Below are 14,180 nucleotides of genomic sequence, written 5' to 3'. Positions count from 1 at the left end.
GCCATCATGATTTGAAATATGAATGTCAAATTCTATAATTTTAATCAGTCCATGTGTGTGGTTTGGTTGGGTATTTGTGTACTGTTTTCCAGACAAGTTTTAGATTGAGGCAAAAGTTCTACCTACTTATCTTGAGAATTAGGTAAATAGTGAGTAGGTCTATAGATATCACAGGAGGAAGTCAACCTGGAGTGAATCAGAATCTGAACCTCCCCGTCATCTTAGTTTTGTGTAGCTGGAAAAAGACTCCCCTACAGAGTAAAAGTTCAGAGGTCGAGGGTGCTGCGTACGCAAGGTTGGAAACAGAATTTGATGAACACTTCATATGAGGGAAAAGCACTGGGAAAACCACACCACTGGACCACCACACCACTGGACCACCTCACTGGGCCACCACACCACTGGACCACCTCACTGGGCCACCACACCACTGGACCACCTCACTGGGCCACCACACCACTGGACCACCTCACTGGGCCACCACACCACTGGGCCACCTCACTGGGCCACCACACCACTGGGCCACCTCACTGGGCCACCACACCACTGGACCACCTCACTGGGCCACCACACCACTGGACCACCTCACTGGGCCACCACACCACTGGACCACCTCACTGGGCCATCACACCACTGGACCACCTCACTGGGCCACCACACCACAGGCTGCTTGCGTGGCAATTTGACATGATGATACAAACCACACAGCATGTGGCTGCTGATTAAACACATCTGAAATCATTCAAACTTTTTTTTGCAGTAGAGTTTTTAAGAAAATTGAATCTGCATTTGAAAAGTTGAATTTGAAATGTGTTTGGAAATTTGTTTTATTTAATTAAAATTCAATAAATTGCAAATGATTTGTATTGCAGTTAAAGACCATTTCATTGTTAAGCATTTATCTTAGGAAACAATTTCTATCCTCACTGACTTGACTGGTTAAATGATGAATAGCATCTCTGTACTCATGAAAAGGAAGATATTTCAGATATTTAAAAGACTCAACAGGATTACGTGATGCCGCTGCATTTATAGCATGGCTATAATATGAAAACACTGCACTGGGTTCACAAATTTAGAGGAAAAGAATACAAGCAAGGAAATCTCAATGATGTGTTATTCAGCTTTGTCAATTTCAGGATTTCAGTTCTGATAGGCGCTTAAGGCCACAGACTTTCATACAGAACTCTTCAAGGATAAGACAGCATTACAGTATCCAAAATCACACGCAAAAAACATTAGTTGTTGCATTAGGTTAATTATAAATTCCATTTTGTCTGATTAAACTTTAATGTTCTTGTTACAGACCTCTGAATTACAACAGTTTCTGTTTTGGTTTGTTGTCTTAGAAAAAAAGTTCTTCTGGTTCCATCCGATTCAAATATAAGTTTGGCTGGGTAACACTCAACCGTTCAAATGCTGTGGGGGCCGCTGTCGTGGCAACCATTGGCAAGGTCCCTGTTGCTAAGTAACAGGAGGTTGGCTACATCTCCGGTCACGGCCACACGGATAACCTGTAGCCAGCGTTGCTTCAGCTCCTCAGACTCGGCGGCGAAGCTGTGAAGGGATCTGGACTGGCACAGCCGGAAGCTGGAGGGGGGGTCCAGGGAGCGGGGGGTCTCGTCCACGCTGTAGCCCAGCAATGGAATACTGGCCTGGGCCTTGACGTCCTGAAGACCCAGTACGAGGAAGAAAGCAGGAATGGGATGACAGGTTGGGAACGTTTGTAACGCCCACTGAACAGTTCGGATAGCCGCCATGTTTTGGAGAACTTTGTGTCTGTCGTTGCGAACATTAGATCACACAGGCTTACACGGCTGAAGTCTGAACTCATGGGTATTGGTGTGGGTGAGTTTAAAAAATGCAGGAGTCAGCACTTCAGTATTTTCTGCAGCAGTGCTGTTTTTAAGAAGGTATGAGATGTCATCCACAACTCAGACATCCCCTCCACCCTTCAGTGCATCATTATTCTTCTCCTGTGCTTTTCCCACCACATTCATATCATAGTAAGTATTTTTCCAGAATATGTTTACTAGTGTTTTTATGCAATAAATATTCTTATTAGTCATTAGCTGGTACTGATATGTGTGTGTGCTAAAGGACCACATTTGTGGTAGAGATGGAGGAGTAGAGATGGTGGAGTGCTCACCTGAGGAGCACCGTATACATACAGCACCACCGCCTCCTTCTGTGGGATAACGCACCACACCCTCTGCCATGCACGAGCCTTCTCACTGTAGAGCAGGAACCCACACATGATGCTACTGCTTGAGAACTGGCCTGCCTCAACCTGAGAGAGAGAGAGAGCAGGGGGTGAGGGGTGGGGGCTGATAACTTTCTTAGGTATTAAAGGAGAACTAGGAAACAGAACTGAATTTTCAATGCCGATTCTCTCTCTCTCTCTCTCTCTCTCACACACACACACACACACACACACACACTCACCTCTAAGATGCCCCGTTTCTTGCCCTCTGAACCCTCTTCTCTGGCAGCTCTTCCGGTCAGTACAGAGTAACAGTCCTTACACACCTTACTCACTCTGTTCCCATCATACTCCAGGGTGGTCCTGTAGTCTGAACACTTCCAGCAGACCACCTAAGTAAAAGCACCTCACTCAGTGTACATGTGGGCCTCCTCATCACCATGGCAACCATGCATGCACAATAAGATGCCAGTCTCACAAAGCACATTTAGCTTAGCCAGTGTTGAGGACATTTCAACTCCACAGTACCTGATCACAGATACTTTAAGCATTAGCTTAGAATCAATAAGAACAAGAAATCATACTGTGAGGATTTAAAACATATTTTCTTCAAATTGAGTGATTTGTGAGCTGTGACTTGAGCTCTGAGTGATTTTTGTAAATAAGTAGCTTCATGTGTGGCTGAGATGACAGTGCATGTGTGAACGTTAAATGGACCGTCCAGCCACGTCAAGCTTGTCTGGAATGAGGGAAACCTTCACCAATCACACTTATGAATCAATGAACAGGAATATTTCAGGATTTTCCTCAGAAACTGGGTTAGGGTCTTAATTCATTACCGGGACCCAGTTTAATAATGTAGGGATACCAGCTATTTTACCAAACTAGTGTCAGTAAGTGGCCAGAAAACATCAAAAACATTCCCATATTTGGTGAGTGTGAGGTGAACCATGTAAAGAACTCTACATTTGCTCTGATTGTCACCACCAACAGTATGAAATAAACACTGGTTTAAAAAAGCAGTTTCCATAGCAGTGATAACATTGTTACACTGTTGTGTAACTTACACAGTTACACTCACATAGCCACAGGCGCGGCAGTGGTGTCGTCTACGTGTTAGAGCGTTGAATGGCTCTTTGCACTTCATGCACATGGTCACCTCGTTGTCCCGGATCCACCGTGGAGCTCTTCTGCCCAGCTCCTCAGTCTGCGCACACACACACACACACACACACACACACGCATGCATACACGTATACACACATGCACACCTATTACAAACTAACTCACATTGCAGTGCAGGGTGGTTTGTGCTGGTGTGTACATATACCCCCCCCCCCCCCCCAACACATACTTACAGATACTTCCTCCTCTACTTCTTTTGAAGCAGATCTGAAAGTCTCATTCTTCTTTTGGTAAACATCAATGGTCTGTTGGAAAGCCTGGACACACACGCGCACACACACACACACACACACACACACACACACACACACACACACACACACACACACACACAGTCTCCACTTCAGCAAACCCCCCGATGAACAAAATATACTGGAGCACCACGAGAAATGTGTAAGGGCAGATACCTTGACCCAGTCCTGCTTGTCTTCCTCAGAGCTGCACACAGACAGGCACATTTAAAACTCACTTCAGCATACACAAGACTAACAGAGCGAGAGGCGAGAAGGAACTCAGTGCTGCCCCCACCTGGCCTGGAGCTCCAGCGTGCGCTCTTTGCCGGAGACCTGGAAGGTGTGGGGGTAAGTGTCGTTCACGGTCTCCACGACCTTTATGCCCTCAATCCCCATACGATTACGCACAGTGAAACGCTGCTGACCGACCAGACTGAATTTGGTCACACAAACCAGCAACACATTGTTGAACTAGAGAGTGATAGAGTGAGCATGAGAGAGAGAGAGAGAGAGAGAGAGAGAGTAAATGACGAAGCCAGATGGAGGTTAAATCATATTGTCTGTATGTAGAACGGAGTCAGTGGGACTTACGAGGAACAGATATCGCTCCGAGGCCGAGGTGTTCCTGGCTGCCAGCTTCAGGATCTGTCCCTCTTTGATGAGCTCACTGGAGGCGTTTACAATGTCCTCCTCGCCTCCGAACATCTCATAGATCTCCAGGAGCTTCTTCAGGTTTGCCTGAAGATCAGACAGACATGTGATGTTCTAGAAACAGGATGAGATTTGATCCATCTCTAGCGCTGTGAAAAACACTGTGGTCATAAACGCTAAACAGAGGGACTACAGAGACACAAACATAATAAAACAGTTTAACTAAAGTTCCACTCCAGGCCAAAGGTGTAGAAACAACAGTAACTTTGTATAATTCAGAGCACTAGGCCAGTCTGTGATGGATAATGACGGCAGAGAACGTTTCAGGCACCAACAGTGCAACATCTGAGATGCTCGTAAAGGACTCGCAGAATATGACTGTTCATCCCTGTCTCAGTGCTGAGAAAACCTACAAACACAGTATCGCCTAGAAACACCATACTGCCTACAAACATCGTACTCGTACTGTCTACAAACAGACAGCTGGGGTTCTCTTCTCACTGGTGCAGTTAAGAGCTTGACTTTTCTGAGATTTAGTTACTGTGAGAATCAGTGCATGCACACATACACACACAAACAGGGACACACAGATGGACACACACTTCTTTACGTTGCATGCCTATACCTTGCTGTTCTGTCCTGCCCATTCTAAATTGTGCTCCTGGGTAGTAAACTTGTGTCATGTTCTCTTTCTTCCAGACATCTGGCCTGGAGCGAACAGGAGCTCTTACCATCACACGGAACAGATAAAAAGGGGACCACTCACCATTTTATCAATGGAGCTGTTGGAGTGAATAGCAGCCATGGAGATAATCTGCAGAGACTCTGCAGTGAGAGGAACACACTGTCAGAACCACCGTTAGAAACCCACCATAAGAACCCAATCTGAACCCACCATCAGAAAACACCATTAGTACTCCACTATCGGAACACACTGTCAGTACTCCATACATACTTTGTTGTTTTGGAGACTTCCACTCTACTACAATTAAAATACACAAAACCTTTTTATCACACATTTGCCCAACAAGTTTGGTCAGTTTATATTTTTATATAAAAAATAGAGAAAGAAAAATTATTAGATTTTATTACTTTTGATAATTAAGTAAAATGAAGATTATTGGAGAGAGAAACCCAACCTCTGAGGAAGCATTGCACCATCCTTTAGATTACACATACACACTTTACTTTTACCCTTTATACTTTAACTTCAGTATTGAGTAGTTCTGACATCTTGACTTTGACCTTTAACAGTAACATTACATCACAGTATTTCTACTTTACTCAGAACACTGTGTGCACTTCTCCTAACAACAGAAGAAGTGCTCCCTCAACTACAGAACTCCACAGTGGAACTGAAAACAGTCTGGTGTACGTCTCACTTTCCCCCATGCAGTCTGGTGTAAGTTTCACTGTTTCTCACTCGGTCTGGTCTCACTGTGTCTCAGTCTGGATCCTCAGTCTGTTCTAGTTGTAGCCTCATGGGCAAAGAATCTCCAGACTGTTCAGTGTGACAGTGTTCAGTGGGTGGGTGTTCAGTGGGACGGTGTTCACGGGTGTTCAGTGGGACGGTGTCTAAACCAGACAGTAGCACAGACAAGACGATGTGGGTCTGGTCATATACGTCAGCCAGCTGATTAATTCATCAGCACAGCAACAATTTCCACTAAACTACATTAAAACTGGCCAGGACACAGAATAAGTAACAAAGTAATAAGAAATAATATCACTGCAAAAAACCTGTGAAACAGTTCTACTATTTGGGCATTTAAAAAAAATTCTAATTTTCTTATATAGTTTATGGAAGGGGTATCCTGGGACTCCATGTGCTGAGTGTGTGTATTTATGTGTGTGTGTGTGTGTGTGTATGTGTGTGTGTGTATCTCACTCTCTGCTTGGCTGCGGTCAGGGGCATCTGCAGGAAGTCTCTTCAGGTAGTCTTTCAGCAGTAATTCGTATCGTGGGACCCTCTGTACAGGCTCCAGCATGTGGTGCTGGAGTGTTAGGTTCCCACAGATCTTCTGCCTCTGCAGTAGGACAAATGCATGTCAGCACACACATGCACACACAGGCACACAGACACACGCGTGTGTGTGTGTGTAGAGCATACCTGGATGCCCTGAATGATGGTGCTGAACTGTGCTGAACGCTGTGACCACTGTTTGAGCAAATCCATGGCGTTGTCAAAGTTCTTCACATACTCGCCGTACATCCGGAGGAAGGGTGTGTGCTGCTCCAAAATGTCACCGATCCAAGGCCGGGTGTCCCTGCAGGCCAGCCAGGAGGTCAGACAAGCAGTCAGACATCAGGAGAACTGATACAGAATCGCTTGGACGCATTTGGTTGGTTCAGTTTTTCTTTCAACCAGTCATGTATGACATAAATCAGGCAGGTTGCTCGTGTCCAACTAGATGCCAGCGCAGGTGAAACGTTTGCACTTTCACCTCAGTATGCCAGAGCATCTCCAAAAGCAGCTGCTGAACTGGAATTGTCGCGCATAACCACTGTACCACTGATGTTTAATGGTTACACATTAGTGGTTTATTCAGAACCCAGTGCAGGACTGTAAGGTGTCCCACGGTTTCTCTGCTCACCACTCTTTCATCCTGGCCTCCAGGTCTGGCAGGAGGAACTCGCTGTGGAAGGCGTATAAACAGGCAACGTTACAGAAGATGCCCTTCACTGCCTCTACGGGAAACACACCCTTCATCGCCTCCATCATCAGCTTAGCACAGAACACCTACACACACACACACACACACACACACACACAGAGATCAGTAAATATAGTGAGACACGGCGCAGGCTCCAGAGGAAACGTGCTCACCTGGTCAAGCAGGTAGAGGCGGGTAACGTACGCTCTCTCAGTGACCAGCAGCTCATTGGCCACCTGATATAGCTTCTGCTCACTGGTCTCGTCCTGCAGAGAAAGAGAGAGAGAGATCAGCATTTCACTGGTCTCCTCCTGTAGACATAGATCAGCATTTCACTGGTCTCCTCCTGTAGAGAGAGAGAGATCAGCATTTTAGCCCGTCACGCTCATACTGAAGTTTGTCGTTAATCTTACACTTCTATTTTGCACTGCAGTCAGACGGTCAACTAATCCACATATCCAATCAGATGAAAGTAGGAAGTAAGGGGGGGGGGGGGGTCATGGGTCAGTGAATACAACAGATTTCCTTCAAAGACAAATAACAGAAAGATCAAAGTATACAAGCAAGAGATGGTAAATTTTGTAGTAAATTAACATTAATGCATTTTAATGTCATTAATGACTAAGCCGTTTCCCAGAGTTCTGTGCGATTGTTTTGCACTGATAATGTCCAACACCTTCATTGTCCTTTGGGATAATCTACACTTCATCAGCATGAAAAGTTCTTCAAGAGTAAACTACCCTGACCTTCAGGTTCAGTGCGGGTTCAGGTTCACACAGAAGCGTGCCCTCTGACCCCGGACACCCCTGGAGCAGCGCGGGCTTGTCCTCCGCAGACTGGAGCAGGCAGGTCAGGTCTGCAGCAAGGGGTTGTGCGTGTGCAGCGCTGCGACACACAGCACATGCAGAGAGTGGCAGGGACCTAAGAATACAGCCTTGTGCCCACAGCAAGGTTAGTTACTGCTGAAGGAAGTGAAAGTGGGTTGTGGAAGCAACGCTGTGCGTGTAAGCGTGGACACATCTCACTAGGTACATACATGCATACATGCATACACACACACACACGCGCACCCACACACACACACACACACACACACACACACACACACACACACACCTGTCTTCATTTTTGTGTGTGGTAATCCTCTCTCCATTCATCTTGTTCTTGGGTGACCCACCCTTCACTGGGTTTGGTAGCTGTGCTGGTTTTGGAAGTGCTACAGTTCAAAGAATATTATCTTGTTATATAAATTTAATTTGAATAATTATATTTAATTACATTTGAACAACAACAAAAAAATCGAAAGTCTGCTTTTGATCACTTATGATTAACTTATGTCTTTTATAATGTAAGAAATTCCAAACTAATACGATGATCAATAATTCTGAGCGCTGCACTACTTTACTGAAGAAACTCTGCTACATGCTGCCATCTCGTGGGCCATTTCGAAATTACATGTTTTAACTTTTACAACGTGAGGACGCATCTCGGATGCATTCTGACCTTAATTAGCTGCACTTGCTCACTCACGCTAATTATTTAGTTCATACACACAGAGATCAGCATTTATGTCCTACATTTTTACATAAAGTATTTTGATACAATACATCTTAAGAATTTTTAAAAATTGCACTTCACTACTGTTATATGTCAGAAATTTTAAAACCAAAACAGCAGCAGGTAAAATGATAGGTTAAACTGATGATTGAGGAACGAACATCTGGTAAACTTTCTTTCTTTTTTTTTTAAATAAAGGACCTTAGACAATTATATTATTAAATATATGATTCTTAAGAATGAAGTTTGTAAAAATACAGACAACAGAAGGCTCGCCAGTGAAGGAATCAGAGGGAGGTTTTCACTTCCCTGTGAGGAACATAGCACGAACCCATAACAGCTGTTTGCCTGTGTGTCTGTGTGTTTGAATGTTCCAGCACACCGAGAACAAGACCGTGGGTTCATTAAATTATGTATTTATATCTTTTTTGTTTGTTTGTTTTTAATCCTAAATACTCGCTTATACAGGAATAGTAATAAAATAGTAACAACAAAATAGTAATAGTAAATAGTAACAGTAAAAAAGTAACAACAAAAACAATAATAAACGGTTCTCCGCTGTTTTTGTGATGCCCTTTAAAGATGTAATTAAAGAAGTGAAGCATTTATCAAAATTCACATCACCTAACAAAACAAATCATGCTACCCTCGCGTGAATAATGTTCAGGGCGTTTAACGCATGGGCGGAGTCATCGGCGCGTGGAAAGTCACGCTACATTTCAAACCTTGTGCTCTTATTTCCACAGGTCCTGCTGTAACTGAACGTCATGTATTAAAGAGCAGAGAGAGCTGTATCTCTCAGTGTGTTTATTTAAAAACGTCTTACTGACGCCCTTTCTGCTCTGGGATCAGGTAAACAAAGCATTCTCTGTCTTTCCTTCCTCTTTGAGAGGGAGCACGAGGTCCACTTCCACAATCTGTCCTCTCACTTCCCTTGTCTCCACAACGGCCGTGTCTCTGTGCACCTGGGACTCACTTCTCCATTACAACTCCTACAGCAATCTGCCTCTTCTCAGGACGGCAAGGTACAAAGCTAAGAGCAGAGTGTCTCTCCAGCAGCACACACCCGGGCAGTGGTTTATATGAGCTAGAGTCGCCTCAGAGCAGCAGAAATACTTAAATATCCGAAATAACACATTATCTAGAAATAACCAGGTAATACCTATAACCGGTTTATAGGTAAGACAGCGTATCTCAAGAATTAAAAACGTTAGAGCTATCGCTTACGTATTAGGGTATTTTTACTTCCAAAGATGCATTTCCAACAGTCTCTACAACAGAAAACACGAGAGTCGCTTTACACTGACCTGAGCGATCGTCATCGTCTCGAGCCTGCACGAATCCGCACGCTCACTGAACACACTGAGCTGCAGCGCTCAACTTTCACTCCCTTTATACATCATTTCCCCTTTTAAGACACATATACCTAGGAAGACAGCGAAATTGTGTGAGTGAGAGAGAGAGAGAGAATGTTTTTTCCTGTTTGATATCTCGTGCTACATATATGTAAATAATCTTATTTCTGCAGTCTGTGCTGTTATGAAGACCCAGCCCCGGGCCATCTGCTAGGCCGCTTTCGGCCACCAGAGGGAGGCAGGGTGCGCCTTCCAGGTCATCTCGAGCAATCAACCACACCTGTCCTGCTCACAGGCTGGCCTGGTGTTTTGATTCTGTTCCTTTTAGTTCGTTTTTTAAAACTCCTTAGCTGCTCTGGGGTGGCAGGGTTGGTGTCTTTCTTTTACATGGGTGAGTCACCCCTTACAGCTGTAGTTAACCAGATATCTAAAGCTTGATAATTCTAATATTAGTCATCTCAAAATGAACTTCAGTCATCAGAGAGTGACAGATTTCCACATGTAATATGGGGCTTGTATGTTTGGGTGCATAATTACGTCTTCACATCATCTTTCTAACATCACCCTGATAAATGACTTCATCTGCTTGGGCTCATTAACAACTTTAGAAATGACTCACCTCAATCGATTTAATTGGATGTTAGGGTTATGTTAGAGTTAGGGTGAGGTAAGGGTTAGGTTGGGTTAGGGTTAGGCTTAAATCAGGGTTAGATTAGAATTAGGGATAGATTATGGTTAGTTTAGGGTCATCAAACATCCTGTTCCATCTCTTCGCTACCATGTGTAGTTAAACTGCAAGCTCTTGTAGGTGATTGGAGGGAGGAATCTTTACTCAGACTACAGCCGTGGTTGGATAAAGCCGTCCAGTAACAGATGTTGGATCCATTACATAAAGTTTGTGTGCATCCGTGACCCTTATGTTATGGTACTATCACTATTGCCCGAGAGGTGGGTTAAATTGATCAATGATAGCGATTTTTATTCTTGTTTCAGATTACAGTCTGATCTAATTGCTTTATCAATATTTGCCTTTGCACTCTTCTTTGTACTCTGTATTGATATTTTCTGAAAACTGTAATTAACTGTAATTTTTCAACAAACCTCAGTGGCAAACATCTTTGCCCTGATTTGTAAGAATTAATTTTGTGCATCTGAATCTATAAAGGAACAATCCAGTGGGTCACTACTATGGCTGTGTAGTTGTCAGTCATCACACAGATGGGCTGGTTGCCACGGTTATGTTACAATATTTCATTAGATCGTAATGTTAGGCTCATTAACATACAGCCACGTTGTTCTGACGTTCAAAGCTGGTGCCATTTTCTTCTGTTGGTTCCACACACAAGACTACTCTACACACTCTACACACACACACTGACTGCTCTACACACTACACACACACTACACACACTGACTGCTCTACACACTACACACACTGACTGCTCTACACACTACACACACTGACTGCTCCACACACACTACACACTCTGACTGCTCTGCACACTCTGACTGCTCTACATGGTAGATGGACACTTCCTTCCTTCCTTCCTTCCTTCCTTCCTTCCTTCCTTCCTTCCTTCCTTCCATCCAGTATAAACTCGAACACACAACCTAACAGACTTTTCGCTCGCCTACATTGTAAATATACTGATTGTTACTGACTGTTGATTTGAATGGTTTCCCATAAATTGGCTGCAGTTATGGTGACAGCGTGAGCTCCAAGATGGCAATTCCGACTGAGACCAGGATATACGAGGGTCATGTTCAGCTAACCAGGGATAACCTAGGATAATACTGTCATGTGAAAGGGGTATGGGAAAAAATTGAATGGTCTCTGAATGGAACAGCCCTACTTGGAGTACCACCGGCACTGTCTGTAGTGTGAATAAACCCCCTCCAATAGCTTGACCATTTATAGAATGTATAGAAGAGGTGGGTTCAAGGGTCTGGCAGGTATTCACAGTCTAGCGACTATTTGAGAATCTATGAAGTTTCTGGCAGCACCAGAATCTACCAGGGCTGTAAAAGCCACCGACCGTCCTTTCCATGACATTAATGAAGGAAAGGTAAGATGGTTATGTTTAAAGAAGAATATAGAAGTTCTTACTGGTGCCGTACTTGTTGTCTCCTTCCTTCTGGGTCGTTTGAGACATCGTATGCAGAAATGACCCTCCTCGCCACAATAGAGGCAGAGACTCTTAGCCTTAAATAGAGAGTAAAAGGCCCCCTCTGACTGTAAGAAGGGATCTTGACTATCCCATAAAGCTGTTACCCAGGAACCTGCCTCGCCAGTAAGCAGGGATAAAAAAAATGGATGTGCTGGCGTTCAGAAGTAAACTGAGCAGCATGATATGTAAATTACATGGAACACTGTATCAAAAGGTTCTTACATCGGTCAGCTGAGCCATCATATCTCTTGGGAAAGGCGACTGGTACCACAGCCGGGTTGAGCACGGCAACTCTTGGAGAGCCTGCTTCGGACGAGAAAGCTGGTTGCACGCTAGTAAGTCTCTGAGTGGTGTCCCGTAAATTGGCGATAATGCCGCCTTGCTCAGTGAGCTTGGCCTGTAACTCCACTGGATCCATAAAGGTGGCGAAGTATTCCATAATGAACTCCAAGACACAGGTAAGCGAGGATCCGTATGCATGAGTTTATTGGTACTGGCAGGAATGGGTGTGAGGTGGATATGTAGGGTAGTGGTCAACGCTGGGGGAGTTTGGACAAGGAGAGTTGAGGGTACCGTTCACATTGCAAGTCAGCAGGCACGATCCCGAGTAATCCAAGGGGCTAGGAACGAGTCGTAGTCTGAGGAGGAAGTAGAGGTCAAAAGCCAGGAGAAACCGTAAGAATAAAGAACGTTTGGTACGCATAGAGTACTCCCAGTCAATGAGGTACTGTAACCAACCCTGGCGTCTGTGAGAATTCAGGATCTCACGTACCAGATGTGCAGGCTGACCCTCCACATCCAGAGGAGCCGGCAGGGCAACAGGGGCAGAGCCCACTGAGAAGGGGCTACAGTGTACCGGCTTGAGTAACGAGACGTAGAACGTAGGGTTGATGCGGTATTTACAAGGGAGCTGTACTCTATAGGATACCAGGTTGAAACGCTTGAAGAGGGCCCCTTTGTCATGCCCTAAGTGGATACCCACACCTCCCGACTGCAACAGAACATCGGTGTGGACCGACGGTGGCGGTTGGCGAACCTCTGTTGAGATCAGAGGGCACATTGTAACTGAACGTGCGCCTCCTCCCAGGTCTTGGCGCCATTTTCCAACCATAGGTCCAATGCAGGAAGGTCTGTGGGGGCATCATCCCAGGGGAAGAATGCTGGCTGGAAACCAAATACACACTGAAAAGGAGTCAGTCGTGTAGATGAGTGTTCAAGGGAATTGTGTGCATAATCTGACCACAGTAAGTACTGGGACCAGTCAGAATGTGTGGTGCAATACTGTATGAGGAATCTTCCGACTTCCTGATTTGTCCTCCCTGCCTCCCTGTTGGACTGCGAATAATGACCTGAGGAGATATTGGTGACAATCACAGAACCGTCTCCAGTAACGTGACGTGAACTGAGAACCTCGGTTGGATACCATCTCCTCGGGCAGACCGAAAATTCGGAATATAAAAGTAAATATAGCATCTGCAGTCTCCTTTGCTGTGAGCAGACAGGGAAATTGAATAAGTCGGCACATCTTTGAAAATCTATCTACTACTACCATAATCATGGTATTTCCTTCTGAGACCAGTAGGTCTGTGATGAAGTCCGTGGACAAATGAGACCATGGGTGCTGGGGGATAGGCAAGGAATGTAGCTCTTCTGCGAGGAGTGTATGTGGAGTACGAGACTGAGCACATGTCGGACATGACATGACATAATCCTGTATGTCATCAACCAAGAATCCCCACCAATACTTCCTGGACAACAAGGCGGCAGTCCGCGTAATCCCAAAGAGACGTATGTGCCCATCTCACAAGGTTAGCTCGTAGACTCATGGGTACATACTGTCTCCCTGGAGGACATTTGGCTGGAGCAGGATCCTTGCTTAGAGCCTCTTCTAACTCCTGTGGAAAAGCCCATCGAATCAGAGCCAGAAAACAGAGCGTCCAGAAGGACGCTCTCTATACTCTCAGGTCTTTCTACCTTTTCATGTAGATGAGAGCATGCATCTGTTTTCCTGTTCTTCGAGCCTGGGATGTAGGAGACAGAGAACTGAAATAGTGAGAAGAAGAGGGCCTACCTTGCTTGTCGGGATGTAAGTCTCTTGGTTGTCCTTCGGTATTCCAGGTTCTTGTGATCTGTGAGAACAACGAAGGGGTGTTGGGCTCCTTCTAGCCAGTGTC

General features: G+C 45.0%; 1 protein-coding gene across 7 annotated transcripts; it reads right to left on the bottom strand.

The window, feature by feature from the left end:
• Positions 1 to 809: 809 nt before the first annotated feature.
• On the bottom strand, positions 810 to 9,927 carry fgd4b (FYVE, RhoGEF and PH domain containing 4b). Of its 7 annotated transcripts, none has more exons than XM_027007518.3 (16): positions 9,791 to 9,927; positions 8,043 to 8,142; positions 7,673 to 7,811; positions 7,100 to 7,192; positions 6,867 to 7,012; positions 6,383 to 6,539; positions 6,161 to 6,299; positions 5,039 to 5,097; positions 4,213 to 4,359; positions 3,917 to 4,092; positions 3,796 to 3,826; positions 3,562 to 3,645; positions 3,285 to 3,410; positions 2,446 to 2,595; positions 2,150 to 2,290; positions 810 to 1,670 (listed from the first exon to the last, which is right to left on the bottom strand). In XM_027007518.3, exons 2-16 carry the CDS (start codon positions 8,081 to 8,083, stop codon positions 1,413 to 1,415), a joined length of 1,887 nt encoding a protein of 628 aa, XP_026863319.2. In that variant the 5' UTR covers positions 8,084 to 8,142; positions 9,791 to 9,927; the 3' UTR covers positions 810 to 1,412. The 7 variants fall into 7 exon arrangements, with proteins under 7 accessions (XP_026863319.2, XP_026863320.2, XP_081579980.1 ...); XM_027007519.3 differs by having other exon boundaries at positions 7,673 to 7,782; positions 9,791 to 9,807; XM_081723854.1 differs by having other exon boundaries at positions 7,131 to 7,192; positions 7,673 to 7,782; positions 9,791 to 9,806.
• Between the last annotated feature and the right edge of the window lie 4,253 nt (positions 9,928 to 14,180).

This window comes from Electrophorus electricus, chromosome 11, assembly GCF_041902795.1.
Source record: "Electrophorus electricus isolate QZ-2024a chromosome 11, ASM4190279v1, whole genome shotgun sequence".
NCBI classification, from domain to species: domain Eukaryota; kingdom Metazoa; phylum Chordata; class Actinopteri; order Gymnotiformes; family Gymnotidae; genus Electrophorus; species Electrophorus electricus.
This window is presented reverse-complemented; position numbering and strand designations above follow the sequence as displayed.

Bases quoted from the DNA above. Each gene is read 5' to 3' on its own strand.
- fgd4b (XM_027007517.3), bottom strand. From the start codon at position 8,079: ATGGAGAGAGGATTACCACACACAAAAATGAAGACAG. The intron at 4,360-5,038 runs GTGAGTGGTCCC...TCTGATCTTCAG, and splicing joins ACAGCTCCATTGATAAAATG to GCAAACCTGAAGAAGCTCCT. The intron at 2,596-3,284 runs GTGAGTGTAACT...GCTTTTACTTAG, and splicing joins ACTGCCGCGCCTGTGGCTAT to GTGGTCTGCTGGAAGTGTTC.